Here is a 20,241-nt window from a genome sequence, read left to right on the forward strand (position 1 = left end):
AACATTATCAGAGGTTCGGGTGGAGGAAGTGCATGTTGCAAAAACCAGCTGAACCCCAGCTGATCATGACATTTCCCTAGTTAAGGGTTTGAAGTTGTTTTCAACATGTACAATTTTTTTTTAGTATAGTTTTCAATTTGTGGGTTTTTTGTGTGTGTTTCAGATCCTCAGAGTCACTTAAATATAGTTGAGATTGTTGTTCAAAGATTAACAACGGAAGGTGTTTCCCACTCTGAAGTTTGTGGAGCTAAAGTAGCAAAATATGACAATAACTACTCGCTTTCTATCATCTATGGGAGAGAAACATCCATTGATCCTCAAGATGCTATTAAGATCAAATACCATAAATGGTGCTGGGCTACACATGTAACAACTAATTGCTCAGCACTCAACCCACAAAAATCAAGCAAGGTGAATGAGGTGGCAGCCAAAATTGAATGCTTGAGAATACATTGTTGGATGGAAATATAGTTACCATGGCTCATCTTCAAGAGGCATACACAGGAATCCTTATGGCAAATAATGTGGAGAAGCCATCCCAGCCGCAAAAATATAAAGCAACATATACAGTACAATATATCAAGTGTAGAATTCCATAAACCAAACTGAGTGAATGAATAAGAACGTGTTTTTCTCAAAATTTTAAGAGATGTTACAATTCAGTGAGCAGAAGAGAACAATACTGACAGAAATGACGACATGAAAATACTATATGATGCTGCTAAGATTCTATGAAAACTTTTTACCAAAGCAGATAGATAGGTATTTTCTGGTTCACTAACAGAAGTTACAGATCAGAATGTTCCAAGTGAATTGTATAGCTTCTTCCGATGGGTTCTCAAGGGACTAAACACAAGCCTATCCACAGGGGAAAAAAGACTGTGAAGTCAACCAGCATGCTATGAGTTTAGCTCAGACTACACTGTCTTTGTTTGTGTCCCAGAACCAGGTCCAAAACAAGAAATCACAGATACTAAGGACTACCCATGAAATGCCTCAAAAACTGGGAATTGCAATAGCAACTTCAAGCAAAATCAAAATATTGAAGCACTAACTGCCACTCTTCACAGCTTTACAAACTCATTTACTGAGGACAGTGATGGCCACAACCGGGCCACAAAGGCAGTCATGCCTAAAAGAGTCAAAGAAGATACCTGTAAGCAAAGTGAAATTGATAAGAAGCTATTGAAAGTTTTGTATCTGAGTGTATAAACCAGGGAAACATCAACCTGTCGGCTCCAATGAGAAAATGTGATCTGCAGACTTTTAAGAACACTGAGGGGAAACAAAAAGTGATCACTGGAGTTAGTACAATTGAGCTGAAAGAAGACATAAAACTTTTTGCTTGAATGTTATTGGTGACAAAATCCAGATCAGAAATAAATCTTGAAGACTCTATAGGGAAACACAAACCCTCAGTTGTACCAAGGTCAATGTTTGCTGCTGATGGTACAATGCTGGAATGCCAAAACAAAAGCAGTCTGATGGCTATTCTGGAAAAATTACCCACTGGGGAAGACACATTGCCTGATGATGAGGATGCAGAGCCACTAACTATGAACAAGGAGAAAACAGAAATCATTCATAGTTAGCCTAATCAGTCTGCTGGGTTTGAGGTGGGACTTGTAGATAGGATGGCAGAACTCTAGTCACTTCATAAGTCAGACAGCATTAAAAACTGTGGCCAGCTTGCTGAACATTTTACAGATTATTTTCTATCAAAATACAGAAACTATGATGAACTTCATGTGGTATTTGATCGCTATGATGTTACTATGTCACTCAAGACAGCAACATGTGGAAGAAGACAAGGGCAACAACTAGTGATAGCTTATCACATCACAGACACGACAAACACAGCAAAATTAACAATGAAGCAGCTTCTTTCACATGTGAAAACAGAGATGGACACATTACTTGCCAAAGAAGATACTTGAAAAAGCACATATACATGGTAATGTGGTAGTGGCATGGGGATGTGAATCCAGAACTACACAGAGAGATATGAGCCATCTTCAAAGTAATAAGGAAGAAGCGGATACAAAGGTTTTGCTTCATGCTGCTGACGCAACAAACAAGGGGGCTTCCAGAATCAACATTAACTCACCAGAAACTGATGTTGCTGTGCAGCTCTTTGAAGGTACCCAGAATTATGTGTTGGAAGTTAAAGGACTTTGCGCTGTCTCTTGTCTCAGACAGTGGAGGACAGACTAGTGAGTCAGAGGGCTAGAGGGTCAAGACATTGGTCACCACTTCTCCACTGCTCTGACACTATCCCTTGGGAATGTAGATTGCTACTCTTAGGGATTAACTTCCTTCCTCTCTCTCTTCCCTACCTGTCCTTCTACCTTGCAACATGGCAAGCTCCTCTCCCTGCACCATGTGTGCAGAGAAGATGCAGAATCCATCTGCATCCAGCTAGCTAGATAGATTACAGATCCTAACTCCTCACTTTCCTATCTAGAATGAAGTTCCTTAATAAATGCCTTATATATTGATTTGAAACTATGAACTGGCTCCAAGTTACTTTACTCTCAGCATACACGCATGCCTAACTAAATTCCGCTGTGTTGTGCCTCTGTGCACTCTGCTATAATGAAAAGGGGATTCTCTCACCACAGAGAATTTCCAACATTATGCGCTGACATGAATTCTGTTACTGGAAAAGGAGAGTTGCACTGCACTATTCCTCTACTGCCCATATATAAAGCTCTTGCACCTAGCAAGGTTTCTGCTTTGCCTAGCTTACACGCTATCAGTGGTGCAGACAATACTGGAGGTTTTGCAGAGAAAGACAAACTAAATTTCTGGAAAGCTTTCAAGAATGCCAACGATCGTATTATAAGTGCACTTGCAAGCCTAGGGAAGGATTTACTCCCCAGTGATGGTACATTTGCTGCCCCTGAAGAATGTATATGTCCAGTTTACTTGCCTCGTACACAGATCCCACAGGTTAATAGGTTACGGTGGTGGCTGTTCACCAAGAAACAAGCCCAATCTGAGAGCCTACCACCTACAAGAGATGTATTACACCAAGCAATACTATGAGCACGCCATCAAGCAATCATTTGGAATAATGATATGATCGTGAAGCATGGAATTCCATCACCTGGAAAATATGGTTGGAAAGTGGGAGGGGATGTCTGGATACCAATAATGACCAATCAACTCCCAGCTCCAAAGGCTGTACTTCAATTGGTGAGGTATGGATGGCACTACCTCCAGATGCCAGGGTGGAAGATGCAGCTGTCGTAAAGCAGGGTTGAGCTGCTGTGACATGTGTTCACACAGAACCAAGTGGATGCTTGTGACAACATGATGGAGAATTAAGATCCAGAGGACAAGGAGCTAGAGGAAGATGAGGAGGAGGATCTCTAGGAAGAAGCAAATTAATACATATAATAATGTGATATGCCAAAGTGCAAAAAAAGTTTTTTAAAAAATTAATTATGGTCAGTTTCCATATGCTCTAATGTTAATTGGGTGTAAGGTAGTTCATTTTTGTAAAAAACAACCTTATGTAACACTTGTAGTAAAATTCACTTATTCAAAATATTTATTATCTATTGTTTAATTATTCTTTAACAACTTTCACAGATCAGCATGAGAGTCAGAGCAGATTCTCAGACTGCCAACATGTGTTTTCTTATTCTTTGAGGTATTTTGAAGAGAACTGTGTGGGTGGCTTGCTTTCATCACAAAAATCTCATGGCACTGTGTATGCTCCCGTACTAAGAGTTAAAGATGTGAAATAAAATTCTGAAAATATATCTCTGGGTGGACAATATTGGCTTTCTCTATCTATCTGTCTATCTATGATTCATCTTCCTATGTCATTTTATAGCCATACTCAGCCACACTCAGCTTCTCAGCTTCAGCAAACTAATAGTCACCCACCTCTGTTAACTATGATCCATTATTATCATATTCTGAAATTTTATCTGTCACTGAGTCCTTGAAAAATGGAACAGAACATAGTGATTAATTGTTTTCTTCATAGCAATATCACCAACATCTCATCCTCATTCTATCTTAAGTCATTGTCTAAATGCAAAAGTTAGAAGATTCAAGGACAGTATTGAACACAAAGTACTGCCAGCTAGGGATGTGCATGAATTGGTCCACAACAAACTGGACTGGTTTGATGATTTGATTGTGAACCGAACCGGCCTCAAGAGAGTCCAAGCTCCTTCAACAGTCCAAGGGGCTATGCTTGTAAAGGGGAATCTAGTGGGGATAACAAAGGGGAATTCTGTCTTTAAAAGGCTTCTAAGGGCAGTTGGCGGGGGGAGGGTGGCGGCAAAAGGGTACCTTTAAAAGTAGGTGCTGGAAACCCCTGTTCTCCCCCCAGCATCCTGCCCATGATTGCCAGCATGGTTCTGGCCACAGCAGATGCACAGAGGCCATTTGCGAGGTCTCTGTGGATGTGCAGAGGTTGTTTGCATGACCTCTGTGCAAGCATGGACGCCATTTGCGTGACCTTTGCCTGAACTGGTTCGCAGATGGTGGTTCAGTTCAAATTTGGTCAGAATTTAAACTGAACTCCCAAAACCAGTCCATTCACACCCCTACTGCCAGCTCCATTTGTCTGCATAAATACCTCTTGCAACCCATTTCCTAAGGGTTTTTTAAAGGTTTTTTTAAATTTTGTGTTTGCAATTTTAAATGTTATGCAAGATAGCTATTTTCAATAGCATGAGTCCTGCTTTTGGAATAAATATAGTTTTACAACAATCCAAATGCATCTACTGAATAGTTTCCTATGGAAAATAATGTACAAATGTGATATATGGTTATTGTATCTAAGCCTCTTCCTTTATTTGTTTATTTTTTTTAAAAAAGATTTTCTCCCCTGCTGACTGGGCAAAGGGGCACCTTTTTAACATGATGATTCTCTTTATTTAGCAGGGGGAGAGTAACTTATCCACTCCCAGCACAGTACTTCCAGTGACTGTTGTTGTTGTCCGTCTTATGTTTCTTTTTAGATTGTGAGCCCTTCGGGGACAGGGAGCCATCTTATTTATTTATTATTTTTCTATGTAAACCACTTTGGAAACTTTTGTTGAAAAGCAGTATATAAATATTATTATTATTATTATTATTATTATTATCATTATTAGTTGTTTGTTGTTGTTATAGTCTCCATGTCTGTTTAGTTACCATAGAGTTATATTCCTTTTTCAACTGTGAAATTCACAAAAGGGCCTGCAGTATTTTATTGGTATGATATAGATTAATCTGGTATTTTTACTGGTCCAGTATTTTATTGGTCCAGCATCCATATACAGCATACAACAAACTTACAGTTTAGTAGGATCTAATAGAACACCAGTACAAATAAAATCCCACCTTTCTATCATAACTCCTAAAGAAAATATCTGCATCCTTCATATCATTATGAAAATTGTTGGAGCAACACTACTGTAATGAATTGCCATAGAAGAACTTTAATGTAAACATTACATCAAACTTGCTTCATGGGAAGCAATCATGAATTTGAAACAAGGACCTAAGGCTACATAGAGGTCCATATATACCCCAAAGCATTAAAAGAAGTAGCATAAGCAACTCAAATCAAATCAAAATTAGGTGTCTACTTGCACCAGTGACCTCTGCTCTAAGATGAGACTTGTACCTCTCAACGTCTCAAGCTCCAGGTACATTTTGAAGTTCATGGATTATGCTTATATTAGCTTCAAAGCTTAAATTTCCCACACTACAGAATAACTGAAGAAATACAGTACTTGTTTTTTTTTTAAAAAATCAATGTTGTATAACATGTGAACCATTTCTAAGAGAGCCTCCCACTTCACAGTTTACATTTACCTCAGATACAGATACAGGTGAACTCTGTTATCCATGGAGGTTCCATTCTCCACTGGAACAGCGGATATCAGATAAAGGGACATTGTGGCAATGAGAATGGGGCACTTAGGTTCCTGGATACTGAAAAAATGGGCAAAACATGGGGGGAAATGTCATGAAAGATAGTGCCCTGCCATGCTCCGTGGGTCTTCAGCCTTCCAGGAATCCTCCTCCTGCCGTACCAAATTGGTCATTTGTCTACAAAAAAATCATGAAGATTTTTTTTTAAGAGCCACAAAATGGTGGCTGGAAATGACCTCCAAGGTAATTTCTGGCCATCCTGACACCGTGGATATGTGGAACGTAACCCTTTGTGTCCCACGTATGTGTAGTTGGGTGCTTATTTTAGGACCGCGGATATGCAGAACCACAAATAGAAGTACTGTGTATAACGAGGTCTACCTGTAACAGAGTGGTGAGGACAGACTGGCTTTCTGGAATAAAGGTTGCATCTGGGCTACAGATAGTACGAATTGTTGTATTAGTAACATCTCCTTGCATGTATAAATGTGTCCTTGTGCGTAGCACTTGATGATTGCATCTAGCACTTTATGGACAAAGGCTCTACCATGTCAGTTCTGAGGATGAAAATGCAGGGGTTTTCACTCCAAAATAAACTATTTTAAAGCATTTCAAACCTTCACATCTCACAAACATAAATATCCAGAACAAACATAAAATGAGGGTTGGAGTCCAGTAGGTTCACTACACTATAGAGAATACACACATGTTCCTCCAATACAAAAGGCACAAGTATATTCCTAAGCAATCAGATGACAGTTCCTCCTTCATCATCCTGTAGCCCACTGGCTCAGGAACATTGTATGCAGCTCCCAAAGATCTCTTAGAAAAGGACTGAAGCCTCACTTGGGTGCTAATTTCACACAACACATTGCATGCAACTGTGCCAACAGCATTGCACCCAACACGCTGGTATTGGTGTCTGTGTGAGGGGATTAAGGTTTTTGCAAAGGGAATGGAACAAAATTAAATAATGGAAGCCAGATGAACAAGTTCACAAGAAGCAATACCAGAAGCTATTAGTCAGAAAAGGCAACAAAATGGCAAATAGCATGTGAGTAACACTCCAGCGAGATGCAAATGTAACCCTGGCAAAAAAATAATTATAATAAAAGGAGAGAGGCAGCAAGCCTAGAATCGAGACTTTCCTATCCACAAAGCAACAACATAGCCACACAATCACAAAGATAATAAGAAAAAAGACCTACTGGAAGAGTGGATCATTGTATGTTACTAGTCTCTCAGGGTCACTAAGAAGGAAACCTTAGAGAGACTTTGCTAGTCTCTTGGGGCAAATCCCATAACAGCCCCCATGCATTACCAATCCAGTTATCTCAGCATATAATTCAATCCTGACTGGGCTGTAGATGGACCCATAGCTCAGTGGGAAAATGGGTTTAGTATGCAAGATATACCCAAGTTCAGTCCTCAACTATAATCCTTTTAGAAAGAGGACTGTTAACACAGAAACCAAGGCGTACAATGAGAGAGCCAAAGTGACTGGCACATGGGCCAACAGCATCTCTCAAGTAACCATCAGACTTGTTCATGTCTCAGAATGCCTTCTTTTCCCACCCCCTATTCTCTTCATCACATCCATCTTTGGCCATACTAGGCTTCCAGTTTGCATGGGAACTCTGGCCATGTGCTAGAGCATTGAAAACAGGAGCATGTAAAAGTGGCTGGTGGAGTCACAGTGCAATGGTTCTACAGTGAGTTAAGTCACCAATCTGATATAACCTCCTCCCCTCTCGTTTCACGGTATACCAGGCAAGGGATGTAGGCTATAGAGTTGATGACTCACTTCTATCAGGTGTGCCTGACCAAGGATGGAAATTCCCTATCTGCTAATTATCATGAAAACAGACACAACTAAAAGAGTTACCATGTTTACAGAATGACATCAGTTGTGGAGTGAGTTCTTATATCACCATGAGGAATGAGGCTGCCAACTGTTTTATCCATACAGACCACTTTGCCTTTGAAAGCTGCATGACACAGAGAGAAGCAAGCAACAAATGCAGCTGTTCCCTTACCACATCTAGGGGTGGATTAATCTTTTTGCCACCCATAGGCAGCCAAAGATTTGCCACCCCAGGGACAAGAGAAAGGGGGCTTGAGGGGGAGGGAAACAATTCTGTGTTTTACCTTTAAAAATGCCACTGCCTCCTAAACCATCACAGGAGGTAAGGTCAAGCACTGGAGGACACTCAAGTCCGGCTTACTCACAAATGACACAGAGCAGGTGATTTTGTGCCTCTGTGCATGCGCTTGCACATGAGGAGAGGAGAGCTAGTCTTGTGGTAGCAAGCATGACTTGTCCCCATAGCTAAGTAGGGTCTGCCCTGGTTGCATATGAATGGGAGACTTCATGTGTGAGCACTGCAAGATATTCTACTCAGGGGATGGAGCTGCTCTGGGAAGAGCAGAAGGTTTCAAGTTCCCTCTCTGGCTTCTCCAAGATAGGGCTGAGAGAGATTCCTGCCTGCAACCTTGGAGAAGCCGCTGGCAGTCTGTGAAGACAATACTGAGCTAGATAGACCAATAGTCTGACTCAATATATGGCAGTTTCCTATGTTCCTATGTGCTCGCGTAGAGGCCTGAAATCACCTGCTCTGTGTCATTTGCGAGTAAGCCAAGCTTGAGTGTAAAGTTCTTTTGCTGCCATCCTCCAGTGCCTGACCTCACATCCTGTGATGGTTTAGGAGGCAGGCAGAGCCTCCTCTGCTGCTACACAGCATCATTTTTAAAGGTAAAGAAAAGAAAAGAATGAAGTTTCCCTTCAAAATGCTGCTCCCCAAGATTTGCCACCATAGGCGGCTGCCTATACTGCCTATGCAGTAATCTGCCATTGACCACATCTCCATGCTAGGGAAGACTAAACTTCTTACATTATTGTCTATCACATATTCTGGGAAAGCATATCAGTTCTGCTAGAAGAAAAAGATAGCAGGACCACAGTGCAATTACTGGCACACTTGAGGAAAATCCTTGCTCTTGTATGTATTGAAATGTTGAATGTTGGGAGCCTAGAAAGATGTGGAGGTTGGTGTGGTGGTGTTTTTGGTTAATCCATTCCTTGATCCAGGCCAGCTTTTGAATGGGGCTTTAGTTACTTGCATTCCAGTCCTGGAGTAGAGGCAGGGCTAACAAACAGCCCGCAGCAAAAGCAGACTGCACTTGCCTCTCTGTACAGAATATCTATATCATTAAACTGTTAATATTCCTGAATCCACTCCACTGCCTTGTCCTTCGCCCTGGTGTGGAATGGCCCTCCCTAGGATGCGGTTCCACACAGGAGGAGTACCTACACTCTGGTTAGTTAGGTACCTTGTTGCAAGTCTTATTCTACTGTACATTAATAAAGTGGCCCTATTTTACTCCAACTGAACATGTCCTGTTTTCATTGGGGTGCAATAAGCAATGGGCAGGAGCAGCAATGACTATGACTAAAGTGCTTGTTATGGATGTGCAAACAGGTTCGACGTTGGACCAGTTCGGTTCGACTGCTTGGGATTGAACTGAACCACCCCACCCCGGGCCAGTTCAGGGTGTTCACGAATTTTTTTTTAAAAAAACCACCTGCTCTGTGTCATTTGCGAGTAAGCCAAGCTTGAGTGTAAAGTTCTTTTGCCGCCATCCTCCAGTGCCTGACCTCATGTCCTGTGATGGTTTAGGTTTAGAAGGCGGGCAGAGCCTAATTCTGGGGGAGTTATCCAATGTGGGGGGAGGAGGTCTGTGGAGCTTCTCCCCTCCACCCACTGGCCTCAGTTCCAAAATCAGCCATTCAGCTGTTCTTTGGCCCATTTCCAGGCCTTTCCTCCCAGTGCAGGCTACCGCACCAGTGCAAAGGGCCTCTGTACGGCCTGGCATGACTCAGGCTGATTTTCAAAGTAAAGGAGGCCAGCAGGGGGAGGGAGAACCTCCGCAGACACACACACACCCCTCACCTCCTCGGATAACTCTCTCGGAGAGGATAAGTTTGAAAACAAAATTAATTTTTTTAAAAACATCTCCTTAACCCAGAGCAGACCTAACCGGGGGTGGTGGTGGTGGTGTCAAGGGGGTGCAGAACATTTGGAGTGTTGAAGCAACAGGGGCCCCTTTACTATAGTAAGCTGCACATTTCCTCAGCATGGAAGAGTGCTACCATCAGGAGCTTTCTCAGACAGCAGGTTTTCTGTGAGGCTATATTGCGAGTTCGAAGCTGAACAAAAAGTCACTTTTTTAACACCAGATATAAATTGGGCTACACTCTAATGTCCGATGAAAAACCCGAATTGTGTGTAAAGTGCTCCCTGATAGCTCACAGGGACTTCAGAGTAAATTTGGCCTATATGTGAACACACACCTCTGTTTGGGAGGAGATGTGAACTAAAAGCCGGGTGTGAAAAACTTCCTGGTAAATAATGGAGAACTATTCCATCAATACGCAGTTCTTCCTAATTTAAGAGTGGAAATACTATATGGTTATGGGTGTTTGAGTGGTCTGCACACCATTCTCTTTTCTTGGGGGTGGGAGAAGAATGGAAGAGATGCAAGTATCATATTTTGATGCAAGGTTTCTCCCTCCTTGGTGTCCCACTTCTCCCTTGCATACCTGCATGGGCTGCCTTGTTCTTACATCCTCAGTTGCAGTAGTGGAGCTGAGATTCCTGATTGGCTTTGGTGTTTGTAGTCCTTTGACAGAGTAACAGTAAAGAGTCTAAAAAGAAAAGTGCTTTATTCTTCATTTCTTTTTCCTATTCCTAGCTGCTGTTTTTTTGTTATTTATGCAAAGTGCTCCCTTTGTGCAGAGTCGCCTATCGCCATTGGTCCCATCACTAAGTTGTCACTTTTGTGCTCCTAATTTAGGATGGAGACAGAATGATGTAGCCCACTCCCTATGCCTTGATATATGTGATCGGTGTTCCAGGGGTAGGGATTATATATTACTGGTTGTTTTTGTTTTATTGTGGCTGATTGTGCTTTGCTGATTTTATTGCAGTTTTTGTATGTTATTGAGGTCATTCACACAATCAAAAACTGTGTTCTGCCCAGTGTTGGGAGCTGTAAACACAGCTCTTTTTCTCTCCCACCCAACTTTCTTCTTTTTAGTTATATGTACCTTTTCAGTTATATGTAAATATATCATCATCCTTGATATATTTATATACCGTAACCTTATTGTAATAAAGAAAAGGGTGGGGCTAGGTTTGGGAGCTGTGAGTGCTCCCAATGTTTGGTTCTGTGAAAGCAAGGAAGGCAGATAATCTGGGTAGCTTTTCCTCCTACCTTGCTTCCTCACAATCACTTCTACCCATTTTTCCTCCTACCCTGGTTCCACACAACTGAAAATTGAGAGCACACACAGCTCCCAAACCCGGGTAGAACACAGTTTTTGATCGTGTGAATGACCTCATTGTGTTTCATTGTAAGACACCCCAATCAATGTTTTAAATAAGTAAATATGATAACAGTATGCTATGATGGGCTGCAGTATTAGCTGGAACCCTATTCTCCATTGCAGCCAGGGGCCACGGAAGGTTACACTGAGTGAGAGCATGGACATCTAGAGCTTCTCAATATGTCTAATAGATATATTTTAACTTATACCAACTATTTTAAAAGGCATGACATTAAACTTTTGTGGGGATGAGCCCTAATCCTGAACAGGATTCCAGTTTGCTTCAACTAATCCCCTGCCATGCCTCCAATTTTGCCCAATTCTTCTCCTTGCACTGATGGAGTATTGCTGCTGCAGTGACAGTGTTAGACCAACACATCCATGGCCTCTACAGGTGCAGCAAGGGACCTATACTCAGCCAGTGGTGTCCACTATGCTGAGCAAACAGCACCGAGTCTTCCACCTCCATCTTTTGGCCAATGCACAGCTGCAGGTCCTATGGGCTTAAATAATCCACTGATTACCAAGCACAGATCCCTGCTAAGTGGACAAAGAGGCACCTTTCAAACTGGTGATTTTCTTATATTTAGCAGTGGGGAGAGCAACTGGTCTTATTCAGCCCCAGTACAGTCTCCTTGCAGTGGTTGCTGCTGGTGTCTACATTATGTTTCTTTTAAGACTGTGAACCCTTTGGGTACAGGTAACCATCTTATTATTTTTGGGGGGGTTTCCTATGTAAACTGCTTGGAAACCTTTGTTTTGTTTTGTTTTTTGTTGAAAAGTGATTAAAATAAATAAAGGAGACTAGAGACTCTGGCTTCTCTCCCATTCTTACATAATACATGTTAAAGATTATGGTGTGTGTGTGTGTGTGTGTGTGTGTGTGTGTGTATATATATATTAGCATATTGTTAGGATTAATTGCATACCAAAAATACAAAGTTTCATTTTAATACACCCACTTATTATAGGCCCAAGCAAACACAGATATGTTGTGGAATATACACTACCTAGTATCTGACAGATTTAGAGTGGTATGTATATAAAAACATGATGGTTGGATTTGACTAGTGCTTCCAATTTTTGCTATTGCTTTCCATTAACATCTCTGCTAATGACAGAAATTATTTTACTTATCTTGAGGGAGAAATTAAACTGTGTATAGTAAAAAAAAATGTGTTTAATGAAACTGAACATGTTTCAGTATGATTAATTTTCCTTCTAAACACCACAATTCTGACTTTCCATACTGTTCAATATAAGTGGTTGTAGCAAAGCCAAAAGTTGGAAATAAGGGAATCTTCATAACATTGCAAGCAACTAGTCTGTCAAAAGCAGGGACAACATTAAGACACACATTCTAGAATAGCCAAATATTTCACTTCTGTTACAGCTGTTCAGAATGTACTACCAATGCTGCCACTACACCACGTGTGTACATGCATTTTATATAATACACATATATATGTACATGTGTATTTTATATATGTATATACATATATGTGCAAATTACAAATATAGATCCAGATCCAGGCAACCTGAAGCACTTTAAAATGCCATTTTCAGTGGATAGATTTTCTATGCATAACAATAAGATTTTTAATAAGCCCTTTTGCCAGTCTCTGCAGAATCCAATGAATAAAAAAGCACGCTAGAACATTTGGCAAATTGAGCTACCAATGCAATCCCTCACATTCTTATTTATTGCCCAACAACCTGCCACTCTCTTTCCTTATTGGATCCTTTTTGAAAGGTGAGCCAGCTCACTCACAACAACCTGAAGTACCAGAAACTGCAACCAGCCTCAGAAGTCTTAACAACTGTTTTGTATGACTATAGTTTACATAATATTTTGTCATCTGGGGGAAAGGTTCATTCACAAAATACTATGCAGACAACTAAGAGTATTTATTTAATAGTGTAGCATGCTCCCCCCCCCCCCATTAGAACTTGCATTGCATTGCATTCTAACGTAACTGCAATGCCCAATACCACTGCCACAGGGTTAATATAGTGCAACTTTAAAAAAAAAAGGCATCTCTGCTGAAATACTGAAATGCCTATTTTAATGCAAAATAAAGAAAATAATTGGTTTAGATCATTATAATCCTTTCTGAGACTCCATTCTTAGTGTGTGCAGAATATGTTGCAATCTGCAATTCAGCCAATCAAGATATAGATTTATTAAGTATATAAACTCAGTATATAAACTCAGTGTACAGCTGGGTTAAATGCAGATCCAGAGAACGTTTGAAAAGAAATGCCCAAATAGCACTGGGATGATGCTTATTATATACTGATGTATGCACTTCCTCTTTCAGGTACACCTGTCAAGTTCTTGGTGTTCTAAATGAGGAGCACATTTCTCATTAGGGAAATTTATCAGCAACCACATGTGTTATTTATTTATTTATTTATTTAAAATCCAAGACACTGTGTCCCCTTTAGGAAGTGAATTTTCATCAGCAAGCTCTGCAAATTCATAACCAATCTATTAAGCACCAAAGACCTCACCAAAAGTTTCTATAGATTTCTAGCCCTGCAAAACCTCTGTCCTTCTTTGCATCAGAACAGCATTACAATGCTCTGAAAGATACCATTACTTCTGAGAAACTGAAGTAAAGTAAATTAGGCAACTTAGCATGTTGCCTAATATTTAAGGAGGACAGCACATTAGCAAGAAATGATTTAATGGCATAATAAATCCTAAGTGTACAGTTACTTCAAAAGGCATGCTCCCTTAACTCAGCTCCGGTAATTAAAGCCAAATAATTCTGTAACACACATATGCCTGAAAGCCACACATACCAGTTACTAAATCTTAAATTTTTCATCCTTCTCCAGAATCCTCTTTAGTTCCCTGAGCTATGTCAAAATATCCTGTAAAGATGCAAGATGATATCCATGCCCCATTGAAAAGAAACATCTGATTCCACTTCAGCAAAGCATTCAGTACAATATGGAGGAATTGATCAGGTCCAGGAATGCTGTATATCAAACTCTTACGGTTGTGAATGCCTACAAGCAGAACACCATGCCTCTAAAGCCAGACCCTGATTTAAAATATTGCTTTGGGAGGACAAGACAAATCTATACAGTTATAGCCACATTTCATTTCAGCACTAAACAGGGACAAAGAGAGAGAGAGAGATAGAGAGAGAGAGAGAGAGAGGCTGCAATGCTGTTACAATGTTAAGAAGCAAAAGGAAAAGAAATGAAAAACCTGAAAAGATATTTGCATCCTTTCCCCCGCTCCTGACACAACACTATCCAATCCGGGGAATACTACAACAGATTTATGATGACTGTAACTTTGTAAAATAGTCTTGGTTTAATTTCCTCCAGACCTGTGCTATGCAGCATTCTGTAATCTTGCCAACGATTCTTTGAAAAATGCCTCCAACGTGCACAAAGACCAGCAAATAAACATCCAATAAACTGGCAGGCTAAATGGCTGAGAGCTTAACCTTTCTGCTTATTAAAAAAATAAAGAAATAAAAGCCAGACTGTTCCCTGTTTGCTCAAGATGCTTCTCTTACCAACATTTCAATTTGAATGAGCCAGTGCAAATGCACTGCTCATCCTCTCATGAGGCTGGGATGCATTTATGTGAAACATGAGGAGAATGCCTAATGCTGAAACATACTCTCTGCATCTTCAATGAGATTTCATTACAAGGTTCTCTTTCACTTCACTAGCACACACTAGGGTGCCCTCCAAGTAGTCACATCTGTCTTGGTCATTCACTGTAAAGGGAGGAAGATTGATCTTTCATATACATTGCAATGGAAATAAGTAGTGAGCAGAGGAGGAGGCAATGGTTAAACCCCTCCTGCATTCTACCAAAAGAAAACCACAGGGCTCTGTGGGTGCCAGGAGTCAAAATCGACTTGACAGCACACTTTACCTTTACTACATAAACACTAAGCAACTCTCTTGCTTGTTCACATGAGATGTGCATAAGTCACATGTGCATCACCACATGTTTTGCCATCATTTTTCATAGACTATTTTCATGACACTGAAGTCCTAATAGCCCTGTCCAGGCATTATGAAAGTGGAATGATGTATTTGGCTACAGTGCCCCTGAGAGTGCACTGTCCCTGATGTGACACACTAATATCTTTTTCCCCACCTGCATGATTGCAGTATTTCCTTGTGGTGAGTGAAGTGAGGTGAAGGCATACTTAAATTGTGCATCAGCATGGGGCAGTGTAGGCTTGTATGAACTGAAAATCACAGTTTGGTTTGAATTCGGGCTAAATTCAGACTTAACCACTGGTCCGTGAAGCACTGGTCCCTGAACTGGTTCAGTCGAACTGACTGGCTGGTCCAGTCCATTCCACTGAACCAGTTTGGCAGTTTGAGGGACTACACCTGTACATAGGAATCCAGTGAGGATTCCCTTTTACAAACAAAGGGGTGGAAGGATCCTTGAAAAGCATTTTAAAGTGGGGCTGGGTGGGGTGGTGAGAAAAGTAGATTAAGGTTCTTACCGCCCCAGCAGTGCCACCAGCATGGCTGCTATCCCACCGGTGCAGCTCAAGCATGTGGTGGGCCATTAAGAATCTTAATCTACTTCTCCCACTGATCCCCTGGCTGCCCTTTAGAACACTTTTCAAGGATTCCCCCACCAGTGTTCTCTCTAAGGCATGCACACATCCACACGCTCACAAGTTTTTGGATGTCCGCTCAGTTAATTTTAGAAACTGCTCAGGCTGAATCAGGAAGGTCCCACTCTGAATGCACATGCACACACACTGCCTTGATACTGCCACACAGAACAAAACTCATTCCACACACAGACTGGGGAAAAACAGCGAGAACACTGTCCCCCACTCCTTTGCTTGTTAAGGGGAATCCATACTTGGAACAAAGTGTCATGTACATGACAGAGCTGTTCTAGAAATGCCTGGTCAAATGCTGAAGTTCAGACATGACCAGCCAATCTCTCTTTTTCTTACTTTATCCATAGATTTCTGGCCACTCATATCCAATGTGCCCAGTGGTCTGGGTTTGCACATTATATACATTAGGGATGTGCAAAAAATTTCGGGCACAGATCGATCTGTGCCCAAAATGAGCAATTTCGGGTGATTCGGGGCCGAACCGAATCACCCTCGATGTCCCCCGATATTTTTCGGGGCCGAGCCGAATCACCCGAATTTTGGGGCCAAAAAATTCGGGTGATTCGGCTCATGACCGATTTGGGGGGATTTTTTGAAGTTTTAGTTACTTTGGGGCAGTTTGGGGGCATAGAATGGGATCTGGGCAAAAAGAGTGGGGTGGGGTGGTAGTGCCTAATGGGTGCAGGCTACAACCCCAATTTCAGGGGGATAGGGGAAAGGGCTGATTTTTGGGAAATTTCTGAAGTTTTTGTGTCTTTGGGGCAGATTGGGGCAGAAAGTGGGGCCTGGGGCAGAATAGTGGGGTGGGGTGGGGTGGTAGTGCCTAGTGGGTGGAGGCTACCACCCCAACTTAAGGGGGATTGGACAAAGGGCTGATTTTTTGGGAATTTTTGAAGTTTTTGTGTCTTTGGGGCAGTTTGGGGGCAGAAAGTGTATCTGCCCCAAAAGAGTGGGGTGGGCTGGTAGATAGTGCCTAATGGGTGGAGGCTACCACCCGTCCCCAATTTCAGAGTGGTTGGGCAGAGGGCTGGATTTTGGTGAATTTCTGAGGTTTTTCTTCATAAGGTGCAGTGTGCTAGATTGATATTCATAGTAAATGAGAGTGTGAAAAAGTGAAAGTGGGGTCATGAGAGTTCTTTACTTGAATTCACACCTCAGAAAATAAGGGAATAACATCCCTTCAGAAAAACTTCTGAGGTGTGAATTCTCATTCAATGATAGCAAATGAGATTTTTTTCAATTAAAGAACTCTCATTACCCCACTTTCACTTTTTCACACTCTCATTTACTATGAATATCAATCTAGCACACTGCACCTTATGAAGAAAAACCTCAGAAATTCACCAAAATCCAGTCCTCTGCCCAATCACTCTGAAATTGGGGACGGGTGGTAGCCTCCACCCATTAGACACTATCTACCAGCCCACCCCACTCTTTTGCGGCAGATACACTTTCTGCCCCCAATCTGCCCCAAAGACACCAAAACTTCAGAAATTTTCCAAAAATCAGCCCTTTGTCCAATCCCCCTGAAATTGGGGTGGTAGCCTCAACCCATTAGGCACTACCACCCCACCCCACTATTCTGCCCCAGGCCCCAATTTCTGCCCCAATCTGCCCCAAAGACATGAAAACTTCAGAAATTCCCCAAAAATCAGCCCTTTGCCCAATCCCCCTGAAATTGGGGTGGTAGCTTCTACCCATTGGGCACTACCACCCCACCCCAAAATTTTTCCCCTGGGCCCTTTCCCCCCCAATCAATTCAGATTTGGATTAAATCCAAATCCAAACCGAATCAAGGGTGATTTGGGTGGCCCATATTCGGGCACAAAACAGAACAGGGGTGATTCGGTTCGGGTCCCGAACCGAATCACCAAAAATCCGAATTGCACACCCCTAATATACATATAATGGGCCCGACCCAGCAGGGTAGGCAATTTTCCAGAAAGATTTACTTTTGGGCAGAGCTCTGGTAATTTCCAGTTCCATCATGTTTTTGCTAGCATTTACTAGGCAAGTAGGGAAAAAATTATTAATACAATAATTAAAAGAACGGAAAGAAATGATATGGTCTAATTGTTTTTAAACAAAGCTAAACAACCTGCATCTCTCTAGTGTTGTTTCAGACATGTTTACCTCAAACAAGAACTGTACATTAACTTGTAAGTAAGGGAATTTTTTTTTCTAGCAACGTAAGTTCACCAAGTAATGCAGGAGAAATCCCATAATCAGAAATTAAGAAGCCATTGCTTTCATTTGAGTTGAATAAAGGTTGTAATCTATACACAAATATTTAATGATAGGGATTCAAACATGTTGACTGGCCTTGATGGCCATCTAAATATTTATGAATGCCAGGTCCCTTTACTAAAAAGTGGGTCTTCTTCCTAAACACACTCTGCACCTCCAGAGTAGCACAAAATCAGGGACAATCCCCTGTTATCCATCACAGTCCAGAAAGGGAGTTGGGTGTGTGTGTGTGTCTTTCCTAGCTTTTCTTGTGATATTCTAGTATGAATAACTTCCAGTTTCTCAGTTATGAAATAAACAAAACTTTATTTAACTATTTACATAGTTTAAAAGTCCATGTTATACTTAGAGAGAAATACTGGGACATTCTTCTCACAATTAGTGAGAAGAGCCATGAGGGGGCTCTGCAGGGAGAGTGGGCTAAGCCCGCTCTCCCCGCAGACGAGCAGCCAGTCTGCTCCGGGCGGCCACAACGGCCGCCCACACAACTGCCACCTCCGTCACGGAGCCAGCAGGGGCTGGGGAGTTCAGGGGCTGCGCGGCCCCCAGAAGCTCCAGCATGACCTGCGTGAGCGCGCAGGGCAAGCTAGAGAGACCCCCAAGCCGGAAGGCTGGTCGAGGGTCTCCTCGTGAGTAGCCGCGGCATGGAGCCTCGTCACGGCAACTCACGATCAGAAAAACCAGGTTTGTGGAGTGAGAGTGGTGTGAGCCAGCGTGGTGTAGTGGTTAGAGTGCTGGACTAGGACCGGGGAGACCCGAGTTCAAATCCCCATTCAGCCATGAAACTAGCTGGGTGACGCTGGGCCAGTCACTTCTCTCTCAGCCTAACCTACTTCACAGGGTTGTTGTGAAAGAGAAACTCAAGTATGTAGTACATCACTCTGGGCTCCTTGGAGGAAGAGCAGGATATAAATGTAAAAATAAACAACAACAACAACAACTGCCGGGCTACTTAAGCGAATGACCCGCTGAAGAACCACCGGGCTTGCAGCCGAGCCTGGTGGTTCTCATAATGGGAGGAAATCAGACTAGCTTCCACTAGCCCGATTTCCTCCCATCATGTGAATAGCCTCAATGTCTGCACTGTTTGCCAGTTCAGTTCTGAAGGGCTGCTGAGTCACTTGGCAATAATCTTTCAAGTCCAACCCTCTTATTTATTTTGTTTTATTTTTATTTTATTTATTTAATACATGTATATACTGCCCCAAACCTCTGTCTCTGGGCGGTGATCATAATCTTAAAGAGATAGTATCCTTACGCTCCTGGATTTGGATTGGGAGGCAAGGACTTGTCCTTTTGACCTCTGTTTGAAAGATGCTCATTGGGGGGAGAAACAGGACAAGCACTTCCATGAATCAGGCTGCTCCAAGTGGCAGATTATGAGCCAGTTCTCAAGGCCAGCACAGCAGCCCAGCACCACCCTGTAAGGATAGCTTGCAATGGGAAGGCAGGGCAAATGGCACCATGGTGCTTTTCCTTTTCCATTTTCAACAGAAAAGAAAAGAGGTGGAAAATATTTGAAAGGAAGGAAGGGAATGGTGGTGTGATTTTACTAGGGGGAAAAGAGAACTGGGAGGGAACAGAGCAAAGTGTCACAGGCAGCACTGCAAAGACAATGATCAAAGCAAGCTCTTCATATCTCCTCTCGTTCCATGCTAGACGGAGAGGCAAAGGGATTTCAGCTTCGCTCAGATTCAAATTTTCCCAGGCATGTGCAGAGACAAAACAAGTCTCCTACCTCCTCTTCTAAGCTGCACGAGGGACGCAAATAACTTGTTAGCTTAGTCTTTGCTTCCCAGGCACTCAGAGTTCCTCCGAGTTCCAGCAGCGGTGGATTAACAGAGAGGAAGAGTAGGCATTTGCCGATGGCAGCAAAATTTGAGGAGCAGCAAATTTTGCCCCTCCTCAAATTTTGCCACCCCTTTCTGTGGCAGCGGTGACAGCAGCAAGGTTGGAATGGGCGAGGAGAAAGTCCTTCTTTTACCTTTTTTTAAAAAGGCAAACCTTTTTTGTTTAAGGTAAATGGGTGGCAGAAGCCTTTTTGCCTATGGGCGGCAAAAATCTTAATCCACCCCTGAGTTCCGGGAAGGGAAA

At 42.1% G+C, this 20,241-nt stretch overlaps 1 protein-coding gene across 8 annotated transcripts in view; it reads right to left on the reverse strand.

Annotated features, from left to right (window-relative positions):
- Nucleotides 1-20,241, reverse strand: part of FRMPD4 (FERM and PDZ domain containing 4) — a 564,699-nt gene that overhangs the window by 248,135 nt on the left and 296,323 nt on the right. Inside the window, exon 1 of one of the 8 annotated variants that reach the window (XM_053312359.1) lies at nt 14,620-14,810. The exons of 6 other annotated variants lie outside the window; for them this stretch is intronic. Coding sequence is in view for 1 of the 2 variants with exons in the window: in XM_053312358.1 (XP_053168333.1) it covers nt 14,081-14,106 (26 nt within the window). In the remaining variant the exon portion in view is untranslated. Of the gene's footprint in view, nt 1-14,080; nt 14,122-14,619; nt 14,811-20,241 lie in introns of those variants that run through there. One more of the 8 variants, XM_053312358.1, reaches the window with a different exon arrangement.

Source organism: Hemicordylus capensis, chromosome 3 (genome assembly GCF_027244095.1).
Source record: "Hemicordylus capensis ecotype Gifberg chromosome 3, rHemCap1.1.pri, whole genome shotgun sequence".
NCBI classification, from domain to species: Eukaryota; Metazoa; Chordata; class Lepidosauria; order Squamata; family Cordylidae; genus Hemicordylus; species Hemicordylus capensis.